Here is a 15,621-nt window from a genome sequence, read left to right as displayed (position 1 = left end):
CCCTAACCCTCCCACACCCCACCCAATACCACCCTACAGCACACATCCCCCTAGATAGCTCCCTAACTTCTCCTCCCATCCTCCCCCCCCCCCACAACCTCCTCTAGAAAAGGACATAACGCCCTATCTAGGATATATCAGAGAAAGAGCCCACAAACCTGTAGCAACCACCCAGAACCAGTCCTACCCGCAACCCTCATCCCAATTTATACCTTACCACGCCTATCAATGTGAACCCCCCAACTCCAGATTACCCACACATCCATTCCTACCCCCCATTTCCCCCCTCTCACTCATCTATTCATACATCTCCATTACATCTAACTTACAAGTCATATGACTCAAACAGGATAGCAGGAACCATCACTCTATTCAAAGTGGCCTGCATAACACAAAAAATAATGAATGATACATAGGCAAAAAGGCATTGACTGACAGTTTGTTCAAGTTCCATTTCTGAAAAACAGAGTGGGGTCCACACTCCCCACAGCAATCGAACACAACAGAAGAAAAAGGGGCGGAGAGGGCCCAATGTCAAGAGATCAGTCACCACACTCAATAAAGATTTTTCTGGAGCATCTTACCCTTGAGTGTGGTGACTGATCTCTTGACATTGGGCCCTCTCCACCCCTTTTTCTTCTGTCAAGTTCCATTTCTGGCATTCTTGGACTTGCCCGGAACTCGTGTCCACTTTTGAAGTTTAGCCTTCGTTGTAGTGGCTATTGCAGCTGGTGGGGCATCCGTTGATACCAAGCCCTCTGCATGTAGGATCCTCCAAACTTCAGCGTAAGAGCGAATTCGATGCAGACGCCCTCCCACCGTAAAGCAAAGGGCGAAAGGAAATGCCCAACGGTAGGGAATCTTGTTTTTTATTAGGACATCTAAGGCTGGTTTCATTTCATGGCGCAATGTTAGCATATGCAGCGACAGGTCTTGAAACACCCGAACTTGGGCTTCATTATACTCAATGTGCTGTACTTGCCGCACCCGCTGCAACACCTGTTCCTTGGCGCTAAAAGAAGAGAAACAAACCACCAGATCTCTTGGGCGGTTATCCTGTCGCTTCCCCAGCGCTCGATGGCGATTTCAGTATTCCCAAGGAGCTTGCCACAAAGCAATTTAACTATCGTGGCAACATCCTCCTGCTCTGCCACTTCTAGGACCCCTCGGAACCTTGTTATTACGGCGTCCCCGATTTTCCAAGTCATCCAATTTGAACTGTAATTCCGCGTAGTTCGCCAGCACCTGCGAAAGTCGGGTCTCCATCTCGATTAGCTTCTCCGCTTGATCATCAACCCGCGCTTCCAAGTCTTCTACGTGGCCTCCCATCTCCCGGAGGTCTACGCTCAGGCCCTCCATCTTTTCCAAGATTTCTTCTTTGGATGCTTTTAGCGCCTCGCGGATCTCTGTTAAAAACTTTGTTAAATCCTTAGAGATCCCGCGTTTAGATGGAACTTTGCCGGTATCAGGCATTGACATTGCAGAGTCGAGTCCGAGTGAGATACGGGAGCCGAGGATAGCACATGGCGTCGCGGTGTCCAGCCCCCTTGTCGGTCCGAGGGGCGATCATTCTCCCTCCGAGCTGTCGCTATATCTAGCGAATTGGAACACCGCAGACATGTCCTTACTGCACAGGGATTGTTGTGAGGTAAATCTGACCCGTTTCCAAGGGCAAACAATTGCTATTTTAGCTATAAAGAAAAGGGTTACGTCAGAGCTATAGACCTAGGCGGCCATCCAGGTTCGTGATGTCACTTCCTCCTTGTACCATGCTTGATTTTACTACTACTACTATTAAACATTTCTATAGCGCTACTAGACTTACGCAGCGCTGTACAAATGAACATGAAAAGACAGTCCCTGCTCAACAGAGCTTACAATCTAAATTGGACAGACGAACAGACAGCTAGGGGTGGGGAAATTGCAGTGGTAAGGGTGATAAGTGAAGGTGTTGAGTAAGAGAGTCATGGTTAGGAGTCGAAAGCAGTAGCAAAGAGGTGGGCTTTAAGCCTAGACTTGAAGACAGCCAGAGACTGAGCCTGACGTACTGGCTCAGGGAGTCTATTCCAGGCATAGGGAGCAGCGAGATAGAAGGAACGGAGCCGGGAGTTAGCAGTGGGGGAGAAGGGGGACGACAGGAGACATTTACCCAGCGAACGAAGTTCACGGGGAGGAGTGTAGGGAGAGATGAGAGCGGAAAGGTACTGAGGAGCTGCGGAGTGGATGCACTTGTAGGTCAAAAGGAGAAGTCTGAACCGTATACTAGGAAAAAAAGGCCCGTTTCGGACTCAAATGAAACTGGCGCTAGCCAGGTTTTCCTCTGAGTGTGTGACAGAGAGTGAATGTGTGAGTATGTGTGACAGAGAGTGAGACCGTGTGCGAGAGTGTGAGAATGAGTGTGTGTGCCAGGGGCCCCCTCCCTCCCTCTCTCCCAGTTTCAGTGTCCGCCCGCCCCCTCCCTTCCAGTTTCTGCGATCATTTTTCAATTCTATCAATACTCTGAGATATATATCATCTGGTCCAGATTTGCTACTCTTCAATTTGTCAAATTGCCCCATTACATCTTTCATTTAGTTTCTCTGACTCGTCAGCATTGAATACCATTTCTGGAACTGGTATCTCTCCCACATCTTCCTCGGTGAAGACCGAAGCAAAGAATTCATTTTATCTCTACGCTATGGCTTTGTTTTCCCTGAGTGCCCCTTTTACCCCTCGGTCATCTAGCGGTCCAACCGATTCTTTTGCCAGCTTCTTGCTTTTAATATACCTAAAAACCTTTTACAATGCGTTTTTGCCTCCAACACAATCTTCTTTTCAAAGTCTCTCTTTGCCTTCCTCACTTATTTATTGCATTTGTATCCCACACTTTCCCACCATATGGCAGGTTCAATGTGGCTTACATATTGCTAAAAGGCGGTTACAAAATTTAGATTTGTAGAAGTCTAGTACATAATACAAAAGTACAATAAATGCTTAGGTTGATATATTAGCATGTTGTAAGAGAGGTTAATATTATTTGTTTTCCATTTCTGAACTTTTCGTGGTGTATGGTGGTGTGGGATTAGGCAGATCCAGGGAGGAAAGACTTCTTGAAAAGTTGTGTTTTCAGTTTTTTTCTGAATTGTAGGTAGTTTTCTGTGAGTTTCAGGTCTTTGGGTAGTGAGTTTCAAAGTTGTGTGCCTATAAAGGAGAGGCTGGTGGCATGTGAAGATTTGTAATTTATATCTTTGCAATTGGGGTAGTGAAGGGTTAGGTAGGTTCTTGCTGTTCTCGTCACGTTTCTTAATGGTAGATCGATAAGTTCCGTCATGTAATCTGGTGTGAGTCCGTAGATGATTCTGTGGACTATTGTGCATATTTTGAATGTTATGCGAGCTTTAATAGGAAGCCAATGTAAGCTTCTTAGGAGGGGTTTTGCACTTTCGAAGCGTGTTTTTCCGAAGATGAGTCTGGCAGCTGTGTTTTGTGCTGTCTGTAGTTTTCTTATGATTTGATCTTTGCAGCCTACGTAAATACTATTGCAGTAGTCTACATGGGATAGCACTATGGTTTGGATCATGCTGCGGAATGAATCCCTGGGAAAGTAAGGTTTTATACGTTTCAGCTTCCACATAGTGTGGAACATTTTCTTGGTCGTGTTCTTAGCTTGGCTTTCTAGCGTTAGGTTGTGGTCAATTGTTATGACTAAGATTTTTAAGTGGTCTGAGATTGGGAGGGCTGAACCCTGTGTGTTAATTGCCGAGGGGGGAACATTATTGTATTGGGACGAGAGAATGAGACATGGAGTTTTATCTCTATTGAGTTTTAACTTGAATGCCGATGTCCAGGATTCCATGATGTTCATGCTGTTTATTATTTCCTTGGTGATTTCTGTGGGGTTCTGTTTGAAGGGAATATAGATGGTGATGTCATCTGCGTAGAGAAATGGATTAGGCCTTGTTTGGATAGAGATTTAGCCAGTGGTGTCATCATTAGGTTGAATAATATAGGTGAGAGCGGTGATCCTTGTGGTACTCCACATTCCGCTTTCCAAGGTGGAGATATATCTGAGTTTCATTTGACTTGGTATGTTTGGATGTCAGAAATCTCTTGATCCAGGAGAGTACTTTTCCTGCAATTCCTATCTTGTCGAGGATTCTCAGTAGTATGTGGTGGTCGACCATATCGAATGCGCTTGATAGGTCAAATTGGAGTAGGAGGATGTTTTTACCCCTTGCTATTTCCTGCTTGAATCTGGTCAGGAGTGTGGTTAGTATTGTTTCTGCACTGTGCTGAGGTCTGAAGCCAGATTGAGATTCATGCAGTATGCTGAAATCAGTGAGGTATTCTGTTAGTTGTTTGGCGACTATGCCTTCTGTCAATTTGGTTGTTAGGGGTATGGATGCTATCGGTCTATAATTCGAGGTGTCTTCTACTCTTTTTTTGGTGTCTTTTGGGATGGGAGTTAGTAGGATATTTCCTCTGTCCTGTGGGAATAGGCCTTTTTTGAATAGATAATTAAGGTGGTCTGTGAGTTCTGTGACATATTGATTGGGGGGGGGGGGGTCATTATATAGTTGGGGCAGGTGTCTAGTTGGCAGTGGGCGGTTTATCAGCGCTTTGCATTTGACTTGACATTCTTTATGCAGTTTCCTATTATTTTCAGTTGGATCCTTCTTCCATGTTCTGAAAGATTTTCTTTTAGCTCTAATAGCTTTCTTCACCTCACTTTTTAATCATGCCGGCTGTCATTTGGTCTTCCTTCCTCCTTTTTTAATACACAGAATGTATTTGGCCTGGGCTTCCAGGATGGTATTTTTGAACAGCATCCACGCCTGATATAAATTTTTGACTTTCGCAGCTGCTCCTCTAAATTATTTTTCACCGTTCTTCTCATTTTATCATAGTCTCCTTTTTGAAAGTTAAATGCTAACGTATTGGATTTCCTTTGTGTACTTACTCCAGAGCTTATATCAAATCTGACCATGTTATGATCACTGTTATCAAGAGGCCCCAGCCTCATTACCTCCTGCATAAGATCATTTGCTCCACTAAGGACTAGGTCTAGAATTGTTCCTCCTCTTGTTGGCTCCTGAATCAGCTGCTCCATAAAGTAGTCCTTGATTCCATCAAGGAATTTCACCTCTCTAGCATGCACTGATGTTACATTTATCCAGTCAATATCGGAGTAATTGAAATCACCCATTATTATCGTGTTCCCCAGTTTGTTAGCCTCCCTAATTTCTGATAACATTTCTACATCTGTTTCTTCATCCTGGCCAGGTGGACGGTAGTACACTCCTATCACTATCCTTAGATGTGATTGAAACAGATTTAACTTAGGATGCCCTTCTTTTTTGACTTAGACGTTTCTTCCCATTCGATTACTGCTGTTAGCCGGCCTAAATTTGGGCCCTCCCTAGTCCTGCACTAAACATGCCCACAACATGCCTCCTTACTATGTAGATGAACTGCAGTGTAGGATGTCCAAATTCTGCCTTTCAAAAATCACGATTTGAATATTTTCAGCAGGTGGGTGATTTTCTGGCCAGTATGAGAGATCCATCTGCTTCAAAATCGAGCGCCATTGGTTTTTATCTTATTACATTTCACTACTTTTAATATCCAATTTTTTTTTTTGCAGAAATTGGAACTGCAGGTCCTGTCAGGTGGCTAGCCCTCTTCCTCCTATCCACCCTGGGACCTACCTTTCAAATAAGGCTGACAAGAATAAAATGAAGGAAGTGGTATAGGGCTCCTAAGATTAACTCACTCCTTTAGTCCATAGTTCCTTACCTCATTCTTCCTGCCCAGCAGGAGGTATGTTGCAGTCACTTCATTGTATTTCTGGGTGCTCAGAGCCTCTTGGATCTCATCCCGTGTGTACCCCATTCCCACCATCACATCTGCAGGGGAGAAAAGGGAATGTGTAAAAGCAAGAATGACAAACAGAAATTAAGAGAACAAAAGAGGGTGGAGGAAAAGTGAGAGTGAAACTGCAATGGCAGGATGAAAGGAAAAAGTGCAAGGGGACAGAGAGGAAACAAGGGAAAGCATGGAAAGTGTGAGTAGGCAAACCATTGGTGGACAGAAGAGAGTAACAGAATGTGGGGGAGGGAATACATAGGAGAGTATAGAGGGGATAAAATGAAACTCTTGAAGGAGGGAGAGTGTGTGGACCAGTGAAGGGAAAGGATGAAAGACAGCATGGAGAGAGGGGGAAGAGGATGCCTTCTGATTACTTATGATAATCACCTTGCCAGTACATTCTGCTGAAGCATCCTAGTGCAGCCTATCTTGCATTAAATTGGACTAGACATGGACCAGTGGGCAGTAAGCTGTCTCATATAAAGGACATTTTATAATTTGGTTAACTACAGTCAAAATCTTACAGGTTGTCTTATGGAAAAATCTATCAAACCCAAAGCCATTCACTGGGGTTTTTGAGATGTCCTTGACTCCCACCCTATATATCCCAAAATTTCCCTTACCATGACATTAATCAGTCAGCCGAGTCCTCCAGCTCCAACAGCAGTCTCTTTTTTACCCTATCTTATGAAGGAACTGGGGGTGGTAACACTTACCGATACGTTTAGTGTCTCCAAAATCTTCTTCTGGTTCTCTGTATGGCTTCAGGTCATCCCCCTCATAACCAATGTTTATCCATTTATCTTTCATGATTTGCTGTGAAGGAAAGAAAACAGAACAAAAGTCTGCAACTAGTCATTCATCAAAGGCATTCCCTCCATGCCATTCTATCACTGGAGAATTTCTTCTATATTACCATGTCATAAAGGCCGAGGAAGAAAGACCATCTTCAGACATTCCTACCTTTTCACTGCTGCTTTTTAGCTCCCATTACTTCCCTCACCCGTAACTGTCTTTTCTGTCTGTATTATTTAGATTATAAGCTCTTTTGAGCAGGGACTGTCTCTTTGTATCAGGTGTTCAGTGCTCCATGCGTCTGGTAGTGCTATACAAATGCTAATAATAATAATTCCTATCTTTTCCATAGTAAAACAATGGATGACAGCAGATAAAGCCCACAATGGACAAACCAGTCTGCCCAATAAAATAGTACTATAAAAGCAGGTACGTGAAGGCTACCCCTCCCCCTAGCTGGCACACAAAATGCTGTAGCAGACAAATTGAGCAGATTCCTTCAGCCTCACAAACGGTCTCTCAGCATCTCTGTAGTTCCTTGAATATTCCTGCAGTGGGGGACCCCAACAATAGGCCTGTTCACTTTTCCTCAAAACAAGCTTCCTCACTTTTCTTCCAGGATATATGCTCCTAACCGTACAGCCCCAGATGCCTTCTTACTCCGTTGGGGAACAGACATCTTATATACCTTTCCCCCACTTCCTCTCATAGGGAAAACTCGACACCAAGGGACCATGATTCTAATTGCTCCCTACTGGCTGTGTCAAATCTGGTTTCTTCTTCTCCTAGAGTTATCATCCAAAGAACAATTGAGGTTAGATCCTTTTCCAACCCTAATAACACAGAACGAGGGGTCCTTCCTCCATCCGGACCCCTATTCTCTAGCTCTGATGGCTTGGTTCCTGACTACATCAATTTACATTCCTTAAACCTTTCTGAAGGAGTCTCTAGGATACTCTAGGCTTTTGGTGGGTTTAATTTATATAAAGATCTAAATATGAATACTTTGGAAGAAAAGCAAGCAGTATTTCATCAAAACCACAGCACAGAAACATTACTAGCAGCAATGTATAATTAAATTAACCCCCATAACGAACTGACTCCTAAACTACACCCTTCTATTCTGTTTATTTTAATTACATCCTCATTACTGAATATTATATCTTGTCCTGATATGATTATGTTATGTTTTATCTATTTATCCACTTCTAATCCTACATGACATTCTTATACACCTTATTTGTAATAATTCTGTATTTCCTATTCCGTTAATATGATTGCCATGATATTCTTATGCACCTTATCTGTATCTATATTCTGAAATTCTTATTCTATTAATGAAATTGTCGTTGTAAAATATTGTAAGCCACATTGAGCCTGCAAATAGGTGGGAAAATGTGGGATACAAATGCAGCAAATAAATAAAAATATACATAAATAAAAATACAGTTCTGTCATATCACTTGACCTTTTGTCATCTTTTGACTTGGTTGATTATGACCTGCAATTGCATAGTTTGAACAGTCTTGGTATGTCTCATATCGCAGCTATCATATTTGTGAAGAAACTCAGTGACTCCCAAACCTGGTCCTGGAGGCACACCAGCCAGTCAGGTTTTCAGACTATCCACAATGAATACTCATGAGAGAGATTTGCATGCACTGCCTCCACTGCATGCAGATCTCTCTCATAAATATTCATTGTGGATATCCGAAAATCTGACTGGCTGGTGTGCCTCCAGGACCAGGTTTGGGAGTCACTGAGTTTCTTCACAAATATGGATAGCTGCGATATGAGACATACCAAGACTGTTCAAACTATGCAATTGCAGGTCATAATCAACCAAGTCAAAAGATGACAAAAGGTCAAGTGATATGACAGAACTGTATTTTTATTTATGTATATTTTTATTTATTTGCTGCATTTGTATCCCACATTTTCCCACCTATTTGCAGGCTCAATGTGGCTTACAATATTTTACAACGACAATTACATTAATAGAATAAGAATTTCAGAATATAGATACAGATAAGGTGCATAAGAATATCATGGCAATCATATTAACGGAATAGGACCAGGTTTGGGAACCACTTGCGTAACTAACATCCCAGTTTACTAAGCAGCTCTAGCAACTGTCCATGCACTAGTGCCGTGTTGGCATTAGCACATGGACAGCCACTAGCACTGCTTCGTAAACAGACCCCCAACTATTCTGATCCATTTCCCACCTTGTATGGGGTACTTCAAAGTTCTATACTAGCACCCATGCTTTTCAATATTTTCTTAGTTCCTCTTCTTTTACTTAGTAAATCTATAGGCTTTAGCCCATAATGTTATACAAATTTTAGTTTACCTTTCCTGTCTTTTCTGATACCATCAGTCTGACTGCATGTCTTGAAGCTCTCACAACTTGTTGCAAGAGAATTGGTTATTTTTGAACCCTAAGAATCTTTGCTCTCTCACACCTTCAGATCTTATCATTAAGGAACTTTTCTTGCCCTTTGAGAAGGATGCATGTGATCTTGGTGTAATCTTTGACTTGAAATGATCTTTAATGCTTTTAATGATCCTGTTGATAGGTCATTTTTTAAAAACTTACACTGTATTTGACCTGTTAAACCATTTCAACCTGCTGCTAAAATCTGATCTCTTCTCTTGACTTTAGTAATTTCACGAATTGATTACTGTAATTCTTTATATAATAGAATTCCACAATATTAAATTAAAAGTCTTCAGATAATTCAATCCACAGTTGTTAAGCTGTTACATAACTTCCATCGTGTTTCTCCCTTTTTAAAGGTAGAGCATTGGCTACCAGTTTCAGCCCACATTAATGATATAGTACTTCTCTTGGTACACAAAGGTTTGCATATACTTTTACCCTGCTATCTTGCTAACCACTTGATTGTTAATTGTTCTCTTTGCTTTCCTCAGTCTGCTTTACTCACTCTTTCATCCCTATCTCGAATATATTTGGATATAACTAGGGAGTCAGCATCTAGATCCATTTTTCTGGAGCACATTGCTTTAGGTCTCTGAGCTTATACAAAAATGTATAAAGGTGGTCAGAACTTGGCTTTCTAATCTTGTATTTAGTTAATTCATTCCTTTATTTTCAAGCCTGAAGAAATCTTATTTACTTCCTTTCCTTTTTAAACCATTTATGCCCCTCTCTTTTTTCTACCAATTTTTGTTTTAATCCCCTTCCCTCTTTTCTATTTTCTCCCCGATTGTTTTTATTGTAAACCACCTTGATATGCTCCATATAATTGGCAGTATATCAAGATAATATAAACAAATAAATATGTTTGACACATTTAAGTATTTCCAAAATATAAATGCACAGAAGTGAGATACTTTAATAGAGAAGAAGATTTGGTATGAGAGAGGACACAGGATGAGGGTAAAAGGTGGCAAAGTAAGTAGTAATCTAAGGAAATATTTCTTAACAGAAAGGACAGTGGATGCATGGAACAGCTTGTCTTTAGTGGTGGTAGAGAACAGTATTAGAACTCTGACAAGAAAGCATGAGATAAACAGAGACCACTTCTGAGGGAGAGAAATGGACCATAGAGCTTAGCACTTGGTGTGGAAGGGCAGATAGGATTGACTTCTCTATTTCCATGTTTCTACTTTGTACCTTTGGAATGTTTCAAATTGAGAGTGTACATATAGTTTTGCTTTAGTGCAAAGTTTGCAGGTAAAAAGAGCACATGGTCTTTGTCAATGCATATAGTTTGCAAATTACCCCTTTTCAGGAAATGACCAAAACTGGCCATTTCTACTCCTGTGATCTTACTGCATCACAAGGCAGGGAATAAAGACCACCATTTGGCATTTCTATCCTTTTTATTCCACTACATCACAAACTACAGGGACTAAGGACCATCCCTAGGCATTTTTATTACACCATATCACATAATAAAGGGAAAAAAGCCTTTTAGGATGCAATTATCATGTTTTGTACAAATGGCCCTCTTGGTATCCCATCAATTATAGAGGATATTATAAATGCTGGGGTATCAGCATTTTTGGAGCAGACCCTCTTATATTTCACAGTCCTCTTATTTTCCCCTCCCCCTATTACAGAACATGTTAGGTTACAACTGGCATTCTTGGACCTGAAATAGCATCTGCAGCATGTAATTATTTGCATAAGCCAATTAGCTCTAATTACAGTCTTTGGCAACAAAGGCACAGCAGCAGGTTGTGATTGTTAAAATTATTTTAATTAGAGGTTTCTTAAATGCTTAGAAGAAAACACAAAATGGAAAGAACAGGAAGAGGAGAAGGGGCCAAAACCTGACCTCCAGCCCCCCTTCAGCTCTTCCTTCATAAGTTTGAGGTCACTGGGGACAGACCGCATCAATCCTGGTTTTGCCATAAGTGTACCTCTGGATTTGCTTTCTCCACTTCAGAGAAAGAGGAATTAAAAATCCACAGATACAAAAAGGGCAAAACCAGACATGAATCTGAATGCTCAGCTGACCTGGAGCCAACTGGTACTCCTAGTTAAGGAAGGTCACCTTTTTCCTTCATGGTTCCTCTCTATAAAGCGAATGCTACATACCTGTAGAAGGTATTCTCCGAGGACAGCAGGCTGATTGTTCTCACTGATGGGTGACGTCCACGGCAGCCCCTCCAATCGGAACACTTTCTAGCAAAGTCCTTTGCTAGTCCTCGCGCGCCGATGCGCACCGCGCATAGGCGGCCGTCTTCCCGCCCGAACCGGCTCGTGCCGGCCAGTCTCATATGTAGCAAAACAAAGAGAAGGGAAGACACAACTCCAAAGGGGAGGCGGGCGGGTTTGTGAGAACAATCAGCCTACTGTCCTCGGAGAATACCTTCTACAGGTATGTAGCATTCGCTTTCTCCGAGGACAAGCAGGCTGCTTGTTCTCACTGATGGGGTATCCCTAGCCCCCAGGCTCACTCAAAACAACAACCATGGTCAATTGGGCCTCACAACGGCGAGGACATAACTGAGATTGACCTAAAAAATTTACCAACTAACTGAGAGTGCAGCCTGGAACAGAACAAACATGGGCCTAGGGGGGTGGAGTTGGATTCTAAACCCCGAACAGATTCTGAAGCACTGACTGCCCGAACCGACTGTCGCGTCGGGTATCCTGCTGCAGGCAGTAATGAGATGTGAATGTGTGGACAGAAGACCACGTCGCAGCTTTGCAAATCTCTTCAATAGTGGCTGACTTCAAGTGGGCTACCGACGCTGCCATGGCTCTAACATTATGAGCCGTGACATGACCCTCAAGAGCCAGCCCAGCCTGAGCGTAAGTGAAGGAAATGCAATCTGCTAGCCAATTGGATATGGTGCGTTTTCCCACAGCCACTCCCCTCCTGTTGGGATCAAAAGAAACAAACAATTGGGCGGACTGTCTGTTGGGCTGTGTCCGCTCCAGATAGAAGGCCAATGCTCTCTTGCAGTCCAATGTGTGCAGCTGACGTTAAGCAGGGCAGGAATGAGGACGGGGAAAGAATGTTGGCAAGACAATTGACTGGTTCAGATGGAACTCCGACACAACCTTTGGCAAGAACTTAGGGTGAGTGCGGAGGACTACTCTGTTATGATAAAATTTGGTGTAAGGGGCCTGGGCTACCAGGGCCTGAAGCTCACTGACTCTACGAGCTGAAGTAACTGCCACCAAGAAAATGACCTTCCAGGTCAAGTACTTCAGATGGCAGGAATTCAGTGGCTCAAAAGGAGGTTTCATTAGCTGGGTGAGAACGACATTGAGATCCCATGACACTGTAGGAAGCTTGACAGGGGGCTTTGACAAAAGCAAACCTCTCATGAAGCGAACAACTAAAGGCTGTCCTGAGATCGGCTTACCTTCCACACGGTAATGGTATGCACTGATTGCACTAAGGTGAACCCTTACAGAGTTGGTCTTGAGACCGGACTCAGACAAGTGCAGAAGGTATTCAAGCAGGATCTGTGTAGGACAAGAGCGAGGATCTAGGGCCTTGCTGTCACACCAGACGGCAAACCTCCTCCACAGAAAGAAATAACTCCTCTTAGTGGAATCTTTCCTGGAAGCAAGCAAGATGCGGGAGACACCCTCTGACAGACCCAAAGAGGCAAAGTCTACGCTCTCAACATCCAGGCCGTGAGAGCCAGGGACCGGAGGTTGGGATGCAGAAGCGCACCTTCGTCCTGTGTGATGAGGGTCGGAAAACACTCCAATCTCCACGGTTCTTCGGAGGACAACTCCAGAAGAAGAGGGAACCAGATCTGACGCGGCCAAAAAGGAGCAATCAGAATCATGGTGCCTCGGTCTTGCTTGAGTTTCAACAAAGTCTTCCCCACCAGAGGTATGGGAGGATAAGCATACAGCAGACCCTCCCCCCAGTCCAGGAGGAAGGCATCCGATGCCAGTCTGCCGTGGGCCTGAAGCCTGGAACAGAACTGAGGGACTTTGTGGTTGGCTCGAGATGCGAAGAGATCTACCAAGGGGGTGCCCCACACCTGGAAGATCTGACGCACTACACGGGAATTGAGCGACCACTCGTGAGGTTGCATAATCCTGCTCAACCTGTCGGCCAGACTGTTGTTTACGCCTGCCAGATATGTGGCTTGGAGCACCATGCCGTGACGGCGAGCCCAGAGCCACATGCTGACGGCTTCCTGACACAGGGGGCGAGATCCGGTGCCCCCCTGCTTGTTGACGTAATACATGGCAACCTGGTTGTCTGTCTGAATTTGGATAATTTGGTGGGACAGCCGATCTCTGAAAGCCTTCAGAGCGTTCCAGATCGCTCGTAACTCCAGAAGATTGATCTGCAGATCGCGTTCCTGGAGGGACCAGCTTCCTTGGGTGTGAAGCCCATCGACATGAGCTCCCCATCCCAGGAGAGACGCATCCGTGGTCAGCACTTTTGGTGGCTGAGGAAGTTGGAAAGGACGTCCCAGAGTCAAATTGGACCAAATCGTCCACCAATACAGGGATTTGAGAAAACTCGTGGACAGGTGGAGTACGTCTTCTAGATCCCCAGCAGCCTGAAACCACTGGGAAGCTAGGGTCCATTGAGCAGATCTCATGTGAAGGCGGGCCATGGGAGTCACATGAACTGTGGAGGCCATGTGGCCCAGCAATCTCAACATCTGCCGAGCTGTGATCTGCTGGGACGCTCGCACCCGCGAGACGAGGGACAACAAGTTGTTGGCTCTCGTCTCTGGGAGATAGGCGCGAGCCGTCCGAGAATCCAGCAGAGCTCCTATGAATTCGAGGTTCTGCACTGGGAGAAGATGGGACTTTGGGTAATTTATCACAAACCCCAGTAGCTCCAGGAGGCGAATAGTCATCTGCATGGACTGCAGGGCTCCTGCCTCGGATGTGTTCTTCACCAGCCAATCGTCGAGATATGGGAACACGTGTACCCCCAGTCTGCGAAGTGCCGCTGCTACTACAGCCAAGCACTTCGTGAACACTCTGGGCGCAGAGTGGAAGTGACGTGTGCCCAACTGAAATCGCAGATACTGTCTGTGAGCTGGCAGTATCGGGATGTGCGTGTAGGCGTCTTTCAAGTCCAGAGAGCATAGCCAATCGTTTTCCTGAATCATGGGGAGAAGGGTGCCCAGGGAAAGCATCCTGAACTTTTCTTTGACCAGATATTTGTTCAGGGCCCTTAGGTCTAGGATGGGACGCATCCCCCCTGTTTTCTTTTCCACAAGGAAGTACCTGGAATAGAATCCCAGCCCTTCTTGCCCGGATGGCACGGGCTCGACTGCATTGGCGCTGAGAAGGGCGGAGAGTTCCTCTGCAAGTACCTGCTTGTGCTGGAAGCTGTAACACTGAGCTCCCGGTGGACAATTTGGAAGTTTGGAGGCCAAATTGAGGGTGTATCCTTGCCGGACTATTTGGAGAACCCACTGATCGGAGGTTATGAGAGGCCACCTTTGGTGAAAAGCTTTCAACCTCCCTCCGACTGGCAGGTCGCCCGGCACTGACACTTGGGTGTCGGCTATGCTCTGCTGGAGCCAGTCAAAAGCTCGTCCCTTGCTTTTGCTGGGGAGCCGAGGGGCCTTGCTGAGTCGCACGCTGCTGACGAGAGCGCGCGCGCTGGGGCTTAGCCTGGGCCGCAGGCTGTTGAGAAGGAGGATTGTACCTACGCTTGCCAGAAGAGTAGGGAACAGTCTTCCTTCCCCAAAAAAATCGTCTACCTGTAGAGGTAGAGGCTGAAGGCTGCCGGCGGGAGAACTTGTCGAATGCGGTGTCCCGCTGGTGGAGCTGCTCTACCACCTGCTCGACCTTTTCTCCAAAAACATTATCCGCACGGCAAGGCGAGTCCGCAATCCGCTGCTGGATTCTATTCTCCAGGTCGGAGGCACGCAGCCATGAGAGTCTGCGCATCACCACACCTTGAGCAGCGGCCCTGGACGCAACATCAAAGGTGTCATACACCCCTCTGGCCAGGAATTTTCTGCACGCCTTCAGCTGCCTGACCACCTCCTGAAATGGCTTGGCTTGCTCAGGGGGGAGCTTGTCCACCAAGCCCGCCAACTGCCGCACATTGTTCCGCATGTGTATGCTCGTGTAGAGCTGGTAGGACTGAATCTTGGCCACGAGCATAGAAGAATGGTAGGCCTTCCTCCCAAAGGAGTCCAAGGTTCTAGAGTCCTTGCCCGGGGGCGCCGAAGCATGCTCTCTAGAACTCTTGGCCTTCTTCAGGGCCAAATCCACAACTCCAGTCATGAGGCAACTGAGTGCGCATCAGCTCTGGGTCCCCATGGATCCGGTACTGGGACTCGATCTTCTTGGGAATGTGGGGATTACTTAATGGCTTGGTCCAGTTCGCCAGCAATGTCTTTTTGAGGACATGATGCATGGGTACTGTGGACGCTTCCTTAGGTGGAGAAGGATAGTCCAGGAGCTCAAACATTTCAGCCCTGGGCTCGTCCTCCACAACCACCGGGAAGGGGATGGCCGTAGACATCTCCCGGACAAAGGAAGCGAAAGAC

The 15,621-nt window shown here is 45.2% G+C and overlaps 1 protein-coding gene across 5 annotated transcripts in view; it reads right to left on the bottom strand.

Moving 5' to 3' along the window:
- Nucleotides 1-15,621, bottom strand: part of MARK4 (microtubule affinity regulating kinase 4) — a 672,690-nt gene that overhangs the window by 58,947 nt on the left and 598,122 nt on the right. For all 5 annotated transcript variants that reach the window (XM_030220223.1, XM_030220222.1, XM_030220221.1 and 2 more), the window contains 2 exons: nucleotides 6,564-6,663; nucleotides 5,776-5,885 (listed from right to left, as the gene is read on the bottom strand). In XM_030220223.1, coding sequence (XP_030076083.1) covers nucleotides 5,776-5,885; nucleotides 6,564-6,663 — 210 coding nt within the window. The remainder of the gene's footprint in view (nucleotides 1-5,775; nucleotides 5,886-6,563; nucleotides 6,664-15,621) is intronic.

The sequence above is a fragment of the Microcaecilia unicolor genome, chromosome 11, assembly GCF_901765095.1.
Source record: "Microcaecilia unicolor chromosome 11, aMicUni1.1, whole genome shotgun sequence".
Taxonomy (NCBI): domain Eukaryota; kingdom Metazoa; phylum Chordata; class Amphibia; order Gymnophiona; family Siphonopidae; genus Microcaecilia; species Microcaecilia unicolor.
This window is presented reverse-complemented; position numbering and strand designations above follow the sequence as displayed.